Source organism: Mytilus galloprovincialis, chromosome 4 (assembly GCF_965363235.1).
Source record: "Mytilus galloprovincialis chromosome 4, xbMytGall1.hap1.1, whole genome shotgun sequence".
Classification (NCBI taxonomy): Eukaryota; Metazoa; Mollusca; class Bivalvia; order Mytilida; family Mytilidae; genus Mytilus; species Mytilus galloprovincialis.
Window position 1 is genome coordinate 38,226,009 of NC_134841.1, and position 17,919 is coordinate 38,243,927.

Below are 17,919 nucleotides of genomic sequence, written 5' to 3' on the forward strand. Positions count from 1 at the left end.
GGTGTTTCATAACAATCCCTCCCGTAAGGGAGTGGTATCATACCACCCTAAAATATATGAGAAGAACATAACCACGGTATTGTATTATGCAAACAAATTGTTTTATAATAGATGTGTTTATTTCCGATGCAATTTAAAGGTGACTGACAACATTTTGTGCTTTGTATAGAATATTGCCATAATAGATTGGATGTGAAATACCTGAACGTATAAGACGTGTGCATGTTGATTTATTTTCATTATGCACAAGTACTCAGTCATGAAAATATATACCGATAACAATGTGAAATACAGAGTAAATCTTAAATTAATAGTACTGACTTGCACAAAAATACATGGATGTGATAAAAAAGCAATCATTGTAGTGAGCATGAAATGATTTCGGCCAATTTGTAGTTACGCTTTGACTCTGCTGTCTGTTACATAGTGATGCCAAACGACGTCAAGGAAATAGGGAATCTGCACAGGCACTTGTCTCCGAACACACCCCCCCCAAATATACTTTAAGTTAACACAACAGTGGCGGATCCAGGGGGGGGGGGGGTTCCGGGGGTGCGCACCCCCCTTTATTTTTGCCGATCAATGCATTTGTATCGGGACATATGTTTTGCATCCCCCCCTTTGCCCTGGGTGCCCTGGGTTAGCACCCCCCCTTTCGAAAATTCCTGCATCCGCCCCTACACAATAAGGTATATAAGGGGACATAATTCTTAGAAAAATGCATGTGGCAATCCTACCGTATAGTCAGTTTTATTTAAATAGCCCTGATACGAAAAATATGAAGAAAAAACAATTAGAAACCTTACGGCATAATCTATATCAAAACAATGTTAGAAAAAACGTTTGTAACTGACATAAACCAACGACAACCACTGAAATAACGTGTTCCCGACTGGGGACGAGCCACAGGCACTTGTCTCAGAATTTTTTTCCTATATACCTTATTAAAATCATGATAACACGCATATAGGATTTTTTTTTCTGAGACAAATTTAAGTGCCTGTGGGACGAGCACATACAGAATATCAACTTGAGAAAGTTCCACACTACCATAGTAAGTACTTAACCCAATTCTAACGATTTTCATCTTATCTATTGTGTCAGGTCGTCAATTGTGTATTCTAGATCATGTTCTTCTAGAATTCTGTTACAGTAATGTTGTTATTTATTTTAGAGTTGTTTGCTTTATCTTTTTACCAGGCCTAGGTAAAAGATGACACGGTTTCAATAGGATCGGTCTTGGAAAAGTTGAGTGAACTCGAAAACGTTATTACCTTTCAGAACCAGGAGTTACGAAAACTTAAAGAAAATGAACGAAATTTCTTACAAAGGATTCAGAATTTGGAGCATAAACATGCCTTGAAAGAAAATGACTTAGAAAACCAAAGTGTGTCTGTTACAGGTAATAAATTATAAGACTTCTTCGAGCAGTATAGGAGATTAATACACTGTCAGTCAAAATTCTCACATTGCTTCTCATTTTTGAAATTCATGTTTTGCGTTTAAGTTTTAAAGAAACGAAACATCAGATATCAAATATTACGGCACATTTTTATTCCACGTCACTTTTCTTTCTTATAATTATGTTTTCCACTTTTTCTGTTCGCGCTAGTTGTCGGCTTTAAATAGACAAATGCTGATGGAACATTTCTACAATGAGGACCCTATGTGAAGTTGATCCTCTAACTTTGGAATGGTTTAAGATGACAACCCTTTCTAAGGAAACTGCTTGAATTATTAAAACATCCATTGGTGGCCTTCGGCTGTTGTCTGCTCTATGGTCGGGTTGTTTCTCTTAGACACATTCCCCATTTCAATTTTATTTATTTTAAGATGTAACCTCACTGACTGGGTAATTTTAAATATGCAGACAATATTTATGGAAATAGGTCGAAAGTTTAACATTGATCTTAATTATCGTTATGTGTAGTAAAAAATCACAAAAATTGCTAGAAGCTTTACAACCGTAACATGCACTACTTAGTATCATATCAACAGTTTAAATGAAGCTTGGCTAAAATTTTATATCTGTGTCACCAATTACCATGGATATGTTAAAATTGTCGTTCACCACAATACCGGATCTTTCCTGGACTATGACAACGAAAAGGCGAATCTAGGGGACCCTGCATGCCCGGTACCAGTTTGGTGTGGAAAATTTGACTGAATATATCGGGAATCACTGTCCAAAGCATGATGGGAGCGGCCCACCTTATGAAAGGTTCTTGATCCATCACTGCATGCCCAAATGAGACTTATCGCGAAAGTGTGAGCACCACGGCTTGTTTTCACAGTACAGCTTGATTTACTCGCTCTTTCAAATCATCGGAGATCACCCCATATTTAGATACATGTAGAGGCCGTGTTCCTCAGTCGTCATGTTTTATTAAGTTTTTTTTTTTTCGTCTTTTGATTTTGCCATGGCGTTGTCCGTTTATCTATATCCATCGGATTTTTAATGCCCCCATTGTATCTTCTGACTCTCTTTATAAATAAAGGACAGATTCACAATAGGAAAATCCTAGTCATGTTTGTAAATTCAACTGAAAGATATATCGTAAATGACATGAGACACGGTCATCTAACACGGTCACAAAAGGATATCATTTTATAGTTGATGGTTTAATTTAATAGGTTCTGACCAAACACTCCAATCATACATTAATATGAGTAAAGAAGACGTCCACGAGACAGCAACTCCCCAAAATAAACATAAAATGAGCCATCTTAGAGGGCAAATTTCAGATGCTATAAATAATTAGACCAGACCTCTCAAAAGACGTCTTCCAGTTGGACGTTAACACAACAATAGAAACGACGTCGAAATGGCTGTTTTCATCCATAACTCTAGGATTGACAGACTAATTATCCTTCTGTCAAACCAAACTAATGGTACATTACAAGTTGTTCAATATAGAAATAAAGACATGAGGTATGAATGCCAATGCGACTACTATCCACCAATGTTCTAATGGATATGAAAATAAAATGATGAGGTATACCTCCCAACGAGAAAATCTCAACCAGAGGCCAAATGACATAGAAGTTGACAACTAAAAGACAACACACGACCTTCTATCATGAGCAAAACCAATACCGCATAGTCAGCTTTTAAAGTGATATAAGAAGATGTGGTATGAATGCCAATGCGACAACTCTTCATCCATGTCACAATTTTTAAAAGAAAAACCATTTTAGGTCAACGTACGGGTTCAACAAGGAGCATTGGCTCACACCGAACAGCAAGATATAAAGAGTCCTAAAATACTAGTGTAAAACCATTCAAACGGGAAAACCAACGGTCTAATCTATATAAAAATAGAATCGAGAACCACTATGAACCACTTAAACAAAACGGCAACTACTGAATATCAGGTTCCTGACTTAGGTCAGGTGCAAACAAATACAGCGCTTTCGCGCTTCATACAAAATGTACTTCGGTCAACTCTTTTACACCCCAATGAAGTTACATCAAGAAGCATTCGATTCTTAATTAAATTTCACGAAATATCCGTTGGTTGGCATGTATATCTTCAATTGTAGGAAATAAAATACAGCGGCTAGTTTGTTAAATGTCTCAAAGATGATGATAAATATTATATATTATGCCTTGTGCAAACTGGCAGTGTGTGTGGGTAAAAGTTAAAAGTTCCAAAGGACAGGGGTGTGGGTTAGAACCGTATGTGGCCTAAAATATGGCAATAAATCGAACCCGAATCAAACAATTGATATATTTGTAAAGATAACCTTATTAGAGTACAATAAAGAAAAAAAAAAAAAAAAACACTTTCTGCATTAATATACCTTAAGGCCGTACCTTGACTTAAAATTGTTTACTTTCATAAATTCGGTTATTTGGATGGAGAGTTGTCTCATTGGCACTCATACCACATCTTCCTATACCTACTTTATGGTAATCTTGCTTTTGCTAATATCGAACAACTTTCGTTATAACTTTGCAATTGGAAATTTTTTTCGCATGTAAGACACGGTGACCACTTTATATATTTTTTAATGAATATGCACTCGAATAGTGTAAAATTCTGTGGAAATATACATGTCTTTGTTTCTCGAATACGCTCAATCTTACTTCAAGCAAGTGTGCCCGGAATTAAAAAGTGTTCAAAATAGCTATTTGAGAAGAAATAAACCCAGTTCGGATCCATGCTTTTTCCATATCCAAATTTATCCTCCATAAACATAATATGATATGATTGCTTCCCATAAAATAATACACAATCTAAGTAATTTAAAGGAATTGTTTTCAAATAGTTACCCAATTCAGAGAAAAAAAACATATAAAATTGTTTCAATTTTCAAAAAGTGTTTTACACATTTTTTTTTTGCAGCTGATGCATGAAACATTCTGTATTGCGTAAAAAAGAACTAAGGTATAAATATTAGACGTGAAATGATTATTGTTGCAGTTCATATTCGATTCCTTTCAGTCGAGCCTGCTACATTTATGATGCCAAAGCGAGACATAGTGATCATAGATTCCGTAGGCATCGTCTGTAGTATCGTCGTCGGCCACAGCGTCAACGTTTTGGTTCAATTACTTGGTCAAACTGTAAGGAATTGTATGAAATTTGGACAGAATCAAAAAGACATTAAAAAATATATTTATTTCTATTTTTTCCTTATTCATTACTGTTTATATTCATTTTCTTTATATATCATATCAAGAAAAATTTATCTGTAAAGGTGCTTTTACAGTTGGAAGTGGCCAGAGTGACATCATCATTCCACGACAACTTTTTATTGACAATAAACTTTGTAACTCAATCGTGTTAAATTGAAATGATTAGGAAAGAACTACAGATGGCAAAACCTATGCTTTTATCTTTTTTGTTTCTCCAGAAAATAAACAATCAATAAAGTATTTTCCATTTTTTATTTCAGTTTCATTGGTTCATATTGAACAGTTACATGTAGAAACGGTAAAAGTACATACTTGTAATATTGTCCTTGATCCTACAAACAAATTATATCATATATGCATATTTTATTTGTTTATTTACAATTACGAATCTAGGTATCTCTTTGAAATAGAAAATATATGATCGATCTACAAAGAATAATTTATCGTAAATTTTGTATGAAAACATGACACTTTTGTGATGAATTCTACCATATTGTGCATTTCAACAGTCGCCTGCTCCATAAACTTGTCACTTTTCTGCGCAGGTCAGCCTTTGTGGTTATGTTACACGCCTAGACAATATAGTATAAAATCAGCGGCACGCAAGATGATGATACAGTTCCATATTGACAGCATTGCTAAGAAGTCTAAGGTAATTTCAAAGGTATATATTGTTTAATTGTATGAATCTAAATATTTAGAAAAAGGAATTTAATATGAAAAAGGAACTGTCAACGTTTTAAAAAAGATCTTTCATTTTATTAAATATTGTGAAGATATCACGTTTTTTAGTATATAAAAAAAATTTTTTTTTTGAAGTAGCGCACTTGACTATCATTATAATATTTGTAAAGTTTGTCATATATAAAAAAGAAGATGTGGTATGATTGCCAATGAGACACTATCCACAAAAGACCAAAATGACACAGACATTAACAACTATAGGTCTCCGTACGGCCTTCATATTAATTTCATTCAATATTGTATATCTTTTGTTATAATCTGTAAACTTTTGTATAATGAAAAATCAATATTTAATATAGTTTTTCCTTCATTATTTTTTAGCCATCATTATGATTTTGGTTGTCACCCTCATTTTTGCCAGTACAGCTGGAGTTTTGGCAAGCGGAAAAGGAGGTATAATTTGTTTATTTAGTAGTGTCTCGTAGTGCCATGTGTCTTTCATATGTTTCAACATATTGGGGTTCAATTAAAGATAAAATGTTTTCATTAATGACGCCTTTTTTAATAGAACATGTCCTTTAAATTATATCGAAATTAGATAAGACAGTGTGCTTCTTTTTAACAAAAGGCGTTAAAAAAGTGGGTTTTTTTTAGAAATAGACATGTGAAAAAATTTGGAACGCCATTATAAAGTTAATCATTACAGGAGATGTGAAAATGGCCATTCCACATTACTTAAAAATAAAAAAAAAAATTAAAAATATGGGAGTGAAAAAATGAGTTCCAAAATATTATGGAAAAGTTAAAAACTGATTTACAGTTGTGAGAATCCTAAGTCCAATAAATTTCCATATCGCGCGTGTTCTGTATGAAAATAATTTAATGGGAATATGCACTTTCAGAACAGTTCTCCAAATTAGTTACCATTACATATTTAATGATAAAAATTATGAAACTTAATCAAATTGCATCATTTAATATATTGTAATAACAAGGAATTGCATCTCTTAGTCAATCCTTCGTAATGATTCTAACATAAATATATATAATTCACCTTATCGAATCTTCATAATTGCTCTTTTATACCATTTTCTATCCAATATTTTCTATAAATATATCGTTACTCTGTTAAACGTAAATAAAAAAATAAAGCCTGCGATCCATTTATTCTATCCCGATAATTATCATAAAATAAATCTTTTTATTCAAAATTTCAAATTTAATTGTAACTTGCTTGAATATTTGTAAAAACGAATCAACACACTTTGAAAAAGCCGTCAAAAAGGATTTAATTTACATCTTTAAATTGCACTATCACGAAAATTCACCATTTCTATGAAATATTGTACTATTATAATTCACTTCTTGAAAATGAGATAAATGTTGATTAATTTTGAATAATTAAACAGACTTAAGGAATATGACATCATAACACATTTTTTAATAGGTTATTTTTAGTTAATTTCAACTGAGAAATGTCATTAGATGAATTGTTTTTGCAGGAATTGGTTCTGGTGTAAATGGTGCCATATCTGGTTTCCCGAGTGGACGTCTTAGTAATGATGGAATTGTAGATCGAAGATTCGGTGTTGGTTTAAATGGACAAAGGTTAGCTGCAGCATTGGGTGGAACTGTCGCAGGAACTGCAACCGGACTAGCATCTGCTCTTAGTGGAGGATTAGCTTCATCACTTGGCGGAGCAGGAAGATTTTCTGGAACAGTCGGAGGTAATTTCAGAGGCAGATTTGGACCTGGTGTGAGTGCAACTGGTCCAGGTTTGAGTGGATTTGGTACCGGTGTGAGTGGATTTGGTCCGGGTTTGAGTGCACCTAGCTCCGATATAAGTGGAACTGGTCCAGCAGTCAGTGGCATATTCACAAGTGGATTTGGTCCGGGTTTGAGTGCATCTAGCTCCGATATAAGTGGAACTGGTCCAGCAGTCAGTGGCACATTCGCAAGTGGATTCGGTACCAGTACTAGCGGATTTGTTACCGGACGAGATGACACAACCAGTAGAGCAGGTTTCATTAACATAAGTTACCTGGCATACATCAGATTGATCTCTTATATTTCATCCCTCGAAAGAACCCTTGCTATCAATACAGGTATCAGAATCGGCTTTGGAGGAAGTCAGCCTGGAAGTGGATTCTCAGGAATAGTATCTGGACCAGGAGTTCAAGGTAGTATAGCCACTTTCGGACCAAGTGGTTTTGTAAGTAGTCCTAGTGGCGATCTGTCAGTAAACCGCCCTGTAGGCCAAATTGTTGCATCTTTCCAACCACGAGGCTTTGTTAGCAGCCCAAGTGGTGATCTGTCCGTAAGCCGCCCTGCAGGCCAAATTGTAGCATCTTTCCAACCAAGTGGCTTTATCAGTAGTCCAAGTGGTGATCTGTCAGTAAGCCGCCCTTCAGGCCAAATTGTTGCATCTTTCCAACCAAGTGGCTTTGTAAGTAGCCAAAGTGGCGATTTGTCAGTAAGTGGTCCTGCAGGTCAAGTTAATATACCTTTCCAGTCAACTGGGTTTGCTGGTAGACCAAGTGATTCTACTTCAGCAAGTTTGGAGGGAAGTTTTGGAACAGATGGCTCTAGGACATTTGGACCAGTTTGGAGATTTGGAGTGAATGGTGTCAGAGGTGTTGCAGGTAGGTCAACATTTATTTGTTTAGAAGAAAAAAAATATGGTTAAACTTTAAAACAAAGACATATGCAGGTTTTATTTCAACACTATCATGGTACACACACTTTCATATACGTAATAAACTTGTAGTTATCATACATCATTTTTTTTTTGCAAATTTGAATTTTGTATCATAATAAGATAAAATTATAAAAGAACGTATTGTGGACTAATCTGTTTTCATTGATACCAACCGAATTACAAATGTTTGATGCATTTCGTGTGTTGTATTCAACCTTTAGTAACATACAGTATTTGTGTGAATACAGTCAGTTGACTAAGAATTAGTTCCCACTAAACATATGTACTCTCATTTCAACTAAAATCAATATAAATCAAAACAGTATTGCCAAGTTACTAAATGACCGATGTATTCTAAATAAATACCAGAAGATGTAAGAATGTTAAAAGTTTTATTGTGTATTGGCCATGCAAGTATTTAGACTTTTAATTTTCTGCTGAAGTACAAAGAAAATGTTTATGGAAAAGTTTGATATGCATTCTCACCAAATAATAGTCGTAAAATAAGCTGTCGTGTTTAACCCATCACAAAATAAAAAAGACCCTCACGAAAATTCTGACCAAATAAACAATAAAAAATTAAAAATATCTACATCTTATGGTATTCATTTATAAAAATCACCCATAAAGTTACTTGGTAATATTGAGATTTTTTTAGTAAGAATTCACTTTTACTATACCCACTGACTGTATATTTCCCCCGATTACAGTACCATTTTAAGTTCGCATTGCAATTTACAGCTTTAGCATCTGCTGACCATATTATAATTAAATAAATACCAGAAGAATGCATATCATGTTGGTGTTCAACTTCATAACTGCAACATAAATGATTCAAACAATTTTGTTTTTTTGATTAAAACATTGTGTCTACTCCAATTTTTTTTCAAACATGAGAAATGATTTTTGACCAAAGTAATAGGCTTTTTGTTTTGAACAAATGGAGGTAAATCTTATATAATTCTTAGATCGTAGCGGAGTTAGAATTACAAACGGAAGAGGAGTTCCAATCACAGACGGAAGTGGAGTCAGTGTCACAGACGGAAGTGGAGTCAGAATCACAGACGGAAATGGATTTAGAACCACAGACGGAAGAGGATTCAGAATCACAGGAAGAAGTGGAGTCAGAACCACAGACGGAAGTGGATTAAGAATCACTCACGGAAATGGAGTTGGAATAACAGGGAGCAGTGGATTAAGACTTAAATCTGGTGGAAGTATGTATAATTTAGGACATTATTAATGACAAGGAAATAATATGCAAAAAATGTTACAAATAACAAATGCTTTTTTTGGTTTTTTTTGGAAGGTCAAGATCTATTCTTTGTAAATTCATCAAATTGAGATCTCACAAACATGTTTAACTCCGCCGCATTTTTGCGCCTATCCCAAGTCAGGAGCCTCTGGCCTTTGTTAGTCTTGTATTATTTTAACTTTATTTTCTTGTGTACAATTTGGAGTTTAGTATGGGGTTCATTATCACTGAACCAGTATATATTTGTTTAGGGGCCAGCTGAAGGACGCCTCCGGGTGCGAGAATTTCTCGTTGCATTGAAGACCTGTTGGTGACCTTCTACTGTTGTCTGCTCTATGGCCGGGTTGTTGTCTCTTTGGCACGTTCCCCATTTCCATTCTCAATCTTATTTGTAAATTCATGTATGTATTATTAAGAGATTAGAATATCTCTGTAGCATGAGTCCGAATCCTGATCAGTGAAGAAGAAGAAAAAAATAACTTTTGCAAATTTACAGATCTAACATTTTTGGCTGACATTTAGACTAATTATTTATGAGTACATACCAAAAAGTTGGTTCTTGGGTTTTAACATTAATATAAACCTAGCATACCTGATAACCGTAATAGTTGTAAAATTAATTTACCTAAGAATTGACAAAATTCTTCAAGTATTCCCTATGTTAAAATGGATAAGTTGTAGCGAGAAGACACCAACAAGGAAATCAGGACACATCCGTCAATGTGAAAAGTCGGAGAAAGCAAACCAGAAGTCAACAAAACAATACACAGCGCATACAATTGAGCAAAACGAATCACTAAAAGTAATACCAATGATGGATTAAAGGAATCCGACAAATTAGCAAGTTTTGTAATATATTTCCATCAAAGAAGACATCGGACAAATTCTACACTTCTAGTTAACTAGTCAATGTTTCACTTTGTATTTTACACTTAAATATTTCCAAAAGAAAATTCAAATTGATTAAGTTATAACATTAACTTTTAAAGATTGTTATTTGATACTTTTAAAGCTCATTTAAGACAGCATATGTAACTATGGTTTTCATTTGACATTTCAGGTACCTATTAAACCCTTTTGCGATATATTTATCTGAAAGAAATGTCACTTATTGCTTGTGATCTCCATTTACTTCTATCTTAGTCAATTTAGTCAATAAAGAGCTTTATATTTCATAACGAATTGTTTATTCATTTTTCATTTGTTGATAACCTTTGTACCAGAGTCTTTTTATGAATAATATGAATGTAATACTGTGTAGATTTTAACCAGAATAATTACTAGTTTTTATCTCTGATATTGAAATTTTGAAAAAAATAACAACGCCAAAAAAAAAAAACACACACCAATAATGTAAAAGAAAATAAACCAAAAGGTGCAATACATGAAAAAAAAGTATAATCACAAAAATACTGAACTCCGAGGAAAATCCAAAACGGAGGGTCCCTTATCAAATGGCAAATTTAAAAGCTCAAACACATCAAACGAATGGATAACAACTGTCATATTCCTGACTTGGTGCAGGCATTTTCTTGTGTAGAAAACGGTGGATTGAACCTGGTTTTAAAGTTAGCTTAACCTCTCACTTGAATGACAGTCGCATCTAATTCCATTATATTGAAAACGAGGTGTGAACATAATAACAGACAGCAGTCAACATTGTGTTGTAATTGAAAGGTTGGGACTTCATATTTATGCTTATTACATGTTCAAGAACACTCGGCATCTACAATATTGTAATTATAAGAAACCAAGGCCATAAATGAATCCGAAAGGTTGCCAATTAGTATTTTTTATGGGAAACTCATTTCATCGTTATCCACAAACTCGGAATTGACACGTTTTATAATATAAAGTACTAAATGTTGGCCCCATTGCCGGCAATGCTGTTTTAAGCAATTATCTCCTTAAAAGGCGTTTTAATAAACTAATTATGGAAAAACTGTTGTTGTCGATATCCGTTTGTGATTTTACCGCACTAAAATATATATGGTCCCATGGTTTGTCTTGGTAAATTTAGGGTTTTTCACGATACCTTACGATTTAGCAGAACATTTTCCCTAATTTTGATGATCATAAAAAAAAAAAATAATTTCTGGCCCTTCGACATATACATTTAAGGAAAGGACAAATTTGTCCTTGCATGAAACTTTATTCATAATGCTTTCCGGAAGAAAAATATAGAAGTGATATAACAACCAATCACAGATAGTCATCTATTTTTATCTCTATGTCATGCCCTTCACAAAATGGCTGCTCCCATGTAATTTTATTTGGTACATTGTAACCAGAAATTATTGACTATTTTGTATTTATTTAAGGGAGTCATTACATGTTATGATATACATTACCATTATGTAATGATTTTTACCCCTAATCAATTGAAATACTCGCTATTGCAAAACTTACTAAAAATCCTCACCTTTTGTAGTTTTCAACCCTAATACATATCATTCTCAATTATGCTGCAGTTGTATCACGAGAAATGGCTGTGTAGACTATCATACATAAATTAGATTAATACACAATTTTCTATATTCGGAAATGAGTGTACCACGTTGGATATAATGAGGTTCGTGACGAAACGCGCGTTGGGCGCAAATACATAATTTCAATCCTGATATCTATGATGAGTTAATTTAGCGATGTTCAAATCGTACTCCTTTCATCTAATTCAGAATAATGGGTTGAAAAGGTACTCCTTATTGGTCATATTTTCACATGAGGATGTGTATTTCTGTTCTCTTTGTGACCATTTAACATATCTACATATAAAATTTATTGATGAAATGCCTATCTTGTGCACAATAAAAGTTATATGAAGGAAATACTACAGTAATTCATATCACGTGCGTTGTCATGCGCATGAACATTTTCCCAAATGAACACTAGGCACATAATAATCAAATGATTATGTCTTGAGTACATATCTACTCTTCATATATACCTTTCTGTAAATTATTACTAGTGTCGTGCAGTATCATGGTGGTGAAGCGATTTAGAAGATGAGGCTTAATTACTTTTCGTGCATTATTCAAACAAACATGTAGTTATAATAACAAAAGGTTTTACAGAATATGTAAAAATTGAAAATTAATATGGGGAAAATGAAGAAAAAAAATAAATAGTTTCCAAATTTTAAACCATGAAAGAAACGATTCAGGCAAATTTATATGCTAAAGAAAGACCAAAAATATACATAAAAGATTAGCAATTGTTACAGTGTGCTGTTGTAAAGGAAAACAACAAAATGTGGGAATTTCAATTCTGGTAACGACGAAGAGATTGTTTATATCCAACATACTTCAACTTTTCGCAAACGAACAGAACCTACTGATGATAAAACCGATTTCATAAACCAATTATAAAAAATTCACATTCTTTGATTGGCATTGCATAATAACACATTTGGAGATGAAAACCATAAGGAGCAGGAATGGAATGGCAAATTTTTTATGACTTTTCATAACCTGAGTTTTGATATCCATCTGTATGTACATAGTTTAAATTCTTCTGTGATATTTCAATGGATAACAGCGGATATTAAAAACTCAAAGATTATTACTTTCACGTTCGAGGTCTTATAAAAAGCATTTTTACCTATTATCATAGTTTTACGTTTTAAAAACTAAAAGTAGGTGAAGGCTTCAGCACATGAACTTATAATCTATACTCCAAAACCATCACGTAAAATATTTGACAGACACTAAGTTGCGGCTGCTTTCACTTGGTTTCCAAACGAGTTCGGAAATGTATATCCCATATGCATGTGAAATTGGTATATTGCTGATAAGGTGGGGAAAATGTATATTTCAAATTTAAAATCGTCTCGTTTGTCATTGATTCTGGTACTGAGATGACACTTATGTAACATTCTAGGTTAAGGCCTAAATATAACGCGAAAGGAGCCGTGTCTGTTGTTTCTTTAGATTTTAGTTTTGGGGAATATTAAAAGGATAACTAATCAGAAAAGTGTTGATCGTTTATGAACAAAAACAAATTAATAATACATATGAAAGTGAAATTACATGATCTGGCTTCTCTTGATACACACGTCTAAAAGAAATCCGACCCATATGGAAATACGAAGATGTCTGCATGGAGAGGCGTACATTTCGTTCCCATAGGAATGCCAACAATTTGTTGAAAAATTATACCTCAAATTTGTTGTCGATAACGAAATTTGATAATTTTCCCATACAAAATCTAAACTTTTGTAGTGAGTCTCATTAATACATCTTCCTGAACTAGAGATTTAAGCATCATGGATTCGGCTTCAATAGTCTCATTTTACGACATATATCTCTAATTAAACAACATCAGACATCTCATTACTAAAATCTGTGACAAACGAGACAATTTCAAAGTTAATACTTATTAAATTTCTTCACCTTATGTGCACCATTTTTACTTCATCCGTGTATGGTGTATACATTTCTCAACTCGTACAATATAAAAAGTAAAATCACAAAAATACTGAACTCCGAGGAAAATTCAAAACGTAAAGTCCCTTGAAAGACATTACAGCTGATACCCAGACTTCAAAAAACGTCGTTATTGTCTGGACAAACCATTAATGAGACAGGGTTTTGTCTAAAAACGTCTTGTCTTTTTCCTCAAAAAGTTCTTTGGCAAGTACAAATAGCTAGTAGATAAACATGCAACCTCTACTTCATTAATAATACACCATGGTTCTGAATTATAAATTCTAGGTGCTGACATTGTGTTTTATTTCATTTACTTTACAGTTTTTTATTTTAGTACTACTATGTTCCTATTCGTCGTTTGACCCGTAACGTGACCCTGTATGTTAGCATCTAACTATAAAAGTAGTTTGGTTTAACCAACCATTTTTTCCGACAATTGCTGTAGTATGTCAGGAATATGACAGTCTTTTCCATTAATTCAGTGGCTCTATATACTTGTAGTTGAGAATTTTATTGTGTCAGGTTTTATGGACTTTATGGATTATATACATGAATGTTTGGCAGGAAACAGAGAATTGTGTGTAAAAATTTTGAAAAAAAAAATTCAAATTGATAAAAAATTGTTTGTTTTTTTTTGCATTTTGCCACTGCGCATCCACGTTTAAGTTAATAAAAGGTGGATTTCATTTCGTATGCCATCATTTTAGATTAAGTGCTTTCATAGCATAGCTTAAATCTTGAGGACACTTCTTAAAGTGTACTTGATATAGTTACTTGGTTTGACGCTTGCTGGTGTTATCTAATTTAATGGAACTTCTAACCAGCTGTCGTATGTGATTTTAATCTGAAAGAAATTTCATGTTTTAGTACATTTCTAATTACTGCTCCATTGTAAGGGAGCATTACAAAATCATAAATACAGAGAAATGTTAACGACACAACAAAAAAAGTAAACACTACAAAGAAAATGAAAATTGACCATTACCATAAACTTGCGTGATTTCAGAATCTCTAGAAAGAAAATCAGATTCTGCTCTATTACTTGCAACCGTCGTGGTGTTGAATCACAAAAATACTGAACTCCGAGGAAAATTCAAAACAGAAAGTCCCTAATCAAATAGCAAAATCAAATGATAAAACACATCAAACGAATGGACAACAACTGTCATATTCCTGACTTGGTACAGGTATTTTCAAATATAAAAAATGGTGGATTGAATCTGGTTGTAAAGCGCTAAACCTCTCTTTTTTATGACAGTTGCATCAAATTCCATTATATTTACGACGATGCGTGAACAAAACAGACATAATAGGTAAAATAGTCAAAATATACAGCCGTCATCACTGTGTCACAATCTCAAAACAAACAAATTTTACTGATTCATAAATTATCAGTCGACACTTTTCGAAATTAAAAGAAAAAGAGTTCCTACTTTAGCTGTAAAATTGACATTAAATGGCTTTGGTTGGTCTTGTCGGTCCCCTTTGGTCAAAATAAAGGCAACAGTAGTATACCGCTGTTAGACGTTTTCATAATGTTTTCAAGTACTAATAATTGGATTTGTATGCTAAAACCATGACTTTGAAGAGTTATATCAAGCTATTTCGTGTATTTTTCTATTTGTTGTTTTAACATTATCACAGATACCACGCGTAGTCAAAGGTGTTGTATTTTACACGGAAATACAATTTGAAACATGCATGTTAATGTAATTATTTGTGGATACAACCATATTTATTTACATGTAACAGTATAACCATTGTTTCAAATGTCTTAAAGATTAATACTTTTGAAAATTAAACATAAGATAATGATAGAGCATATATAACAAGAACAGAAAATGATCATAGTTCAGATAAACACCACAAGCTTAATATGTTCTATAATGTATTTTAATATGTCCTATATAACAATTGAACCATACTTCGACACATCGAATATGATTGACATATGTTTATTATTGGGTATCGAAATGACAATAAAGACGGAATCTTATACATTGCGTTGTTTGATTGGGTCCTTCATTTCGATATTCTCTAATTTTTGGTTCACTACTCTTTACTTTTAAAACAATGACTAGTCTGTACTTGATAACATTATTCTGGACATTGTTCTTTTCTGTAATCAGTTTATTTTTTATCTCATATTCTTCTATTTATGCAGTCAATCATTATATTTTAGCACCCCATTTTTCTCTATTCTTATTTTTTTCTGCTTTTTATTCTTGTTATGTTAACTTTCTTGGACTTTTGTTTTTTAACTGGCTCTAAGTATCTGCTTTCATTTAGGTCACGTAACAAAAGCTAATTAAAACGTGTGCATCACTACGGTATTTGTAAACAAATATTGATTGATCTTAATAATCTAAAACATAAACAGTTTTAATACGAAAGAATTATGTCATCATCATACCACTGAAAACCTTACCGTACGTTTACATGCTCTAGTCAAACGCAATCCATACCAATCTCATTATTTAGTATTATTATTTTACTGTTTGTTCTTAGTTTGGGAAGGTCATAGGTAGCCGCGAAGTCTAAGTGTTTAGCAGTAGCCTGTCATCGATCCGACCATGCACGGGCTGTTTAGCCAGTCAGGGTACGGCCTTCAACGATGAACAAAGCCCTGGATTGTAACTGTTCCCGTCGAAGTTTAGAGGTTCTCTCCTGGTACTCCTATTTCCTTCACCAATAAAACTTATCACCATGATATAGCCAATAATGCTGACAATGGAGTTAAACATTAATAATCAAACAACTATCAATCTTAAGATGTCTCATTATTTGTTTAACAGAACTATGGACTGGCAGAGAGAATTTTAGTAAACGATGAAATGAATATAGATGTGCTAAAATTAGACTTGAAAGCACGTTTCGTGACTTTATAAATGTTAACTTCTACAATGTACGTCATTTAGTCACTAGTTGAGACTTGCCTACTTGGCAATCATACCACATCTGAATATTATTCTATTAAAGAATGTGTTAACAGTTAATCAATTACATTAAAAATCCTCTTTAATTTAAACATTTTGTTCCTAATCAAATGGCAAAATTAACTGACAAAACACATCAAACGAATGGACAACGGTCATATTCCTTTTCAAACGCAGAAAATTTATCGTTTGCACCTTAAAGGTTATAGATTAACAAACAACTTCATAGTAAATTAGAAAAGAAAAACTCTTTCACTCAAAAATTATCATAAATACTTGTTGCAGTAACTTTGCCAAAAACGATAGATAAAAATATTTTGACACAGTTTACGCTAACATTAATATTTTGACCGGTTGAAAAATAAGAAATATTGTCATGTCCATTCTTTAAGTATTCTTTGTTAAATATTACATAGAATTAATAATCGTTTTACGGATATTCATGACTAAAATACATCCTTTCAGTTGATTTTTATGTAGTGGTCAAACATGTTGATATTGACGCTTGAGTTTATATTCTGATACTTAAAAAAAGATAAACATATTGTTTGTCACTTTTCAAATATATTAAAAACCTCCAAAAGCGGAAAAAACATTGCTATGTGACACATTTTTTTTATACACCAAAGTCGTTGACATATTTTGGCCTCCCTTTCATAAATCAGAAAACAATTTATTACATGACATCGAATTAGTGAATTTATCTAAATGACATATTTTAAAGGTTTAGTTAGAAAAATGTTGACTTACCTCGTAACAATAATGTATACATTAGAATATTGTTTCCTATATATTTCTTTATTTGTTATTGCTTAACAACACTTTTGTGTTAGTGTTTTTTTAAATGTTTTTTTTAGATACAAAATCAAATCATTAAATTATTATGATTACTTGACCCCTAATCAAATCGTTGACTAAAATGTGTTTTCAGTTAGAAAAACTACTATTATAGTATCTAAATAAAGCCAACAACCGAATATCTTTGTCTGATTCCATTCATTACCGAAACCGCTAATTTCGTTTAAGAAATCTTGTAAGAAAAAAAGTAGGAATAAATTAAAAATAATCTCTAACAAATCGTACGATTGCGATTTATCATCAGTAAAGTATAATCTAAATTTTGTTAAAGACAGTATCCCATACAAAAAAGAAAACTGTTAAAATATAAAATATTAAAGAAGATAAGACAGAATTATCAAAGCATATACTTTATATAAGTTTTAACAATGAAAAGTTCTTTGCTGATCATGACTAATAAAGGAATAATTTATTGCACA

At 32.8% G+C, this 17,919-nt stretch overlaps 1 protein-coding gene across 3 annotated transcripts; it reads left to right on the forward strand.

The window, feature by feature from the left end:
- Positions 1-1,136: 1,136 nt before the first annotated feature.
- LOC143072074 (uncharacterized) lies at positions 1,137-10,457 on the forward strand. Of its 3 annotated transcripts, none has more exons than XM_076246854.1 (6): positions 1,137-1,402; positions 5,188-5,294; positions 5,708-5,779; positions 6,829-7,968; positions 8,993-9,241; positions 10,340-10,457. In XM_076246854.1, exons 3-6 carry the CDS (start codon positions 5,716-5,718, stop codon positions 10,348-10,350), a joined length of 1,464 nt encoding a protein of 487 aa, XP_076102969.1. In that variant the 5' UTR covers positions 1,137-1,402; positions 5,188-5,294; positions 5,708-5,715; the 3' UTR covers positions 10,351-10,457. The 3 variants fall into 3 exon arrangements, with proteins under 3 accessions (XP_076102969.1, XP_076102967.1, XP_076102968.1); XM_076246852.1 differs by having other exon boundaries at positions 1,138-1,402; positions 5,188-5,306; XM_076246853.1 differs by lacking the exon at positions 1,137-1,402 and having other exon boundaries at positions 5,047-5,306.
- The last annotated feature ends 7,462 nt before the right edge of the window (positions 10,458-17,919 follow it).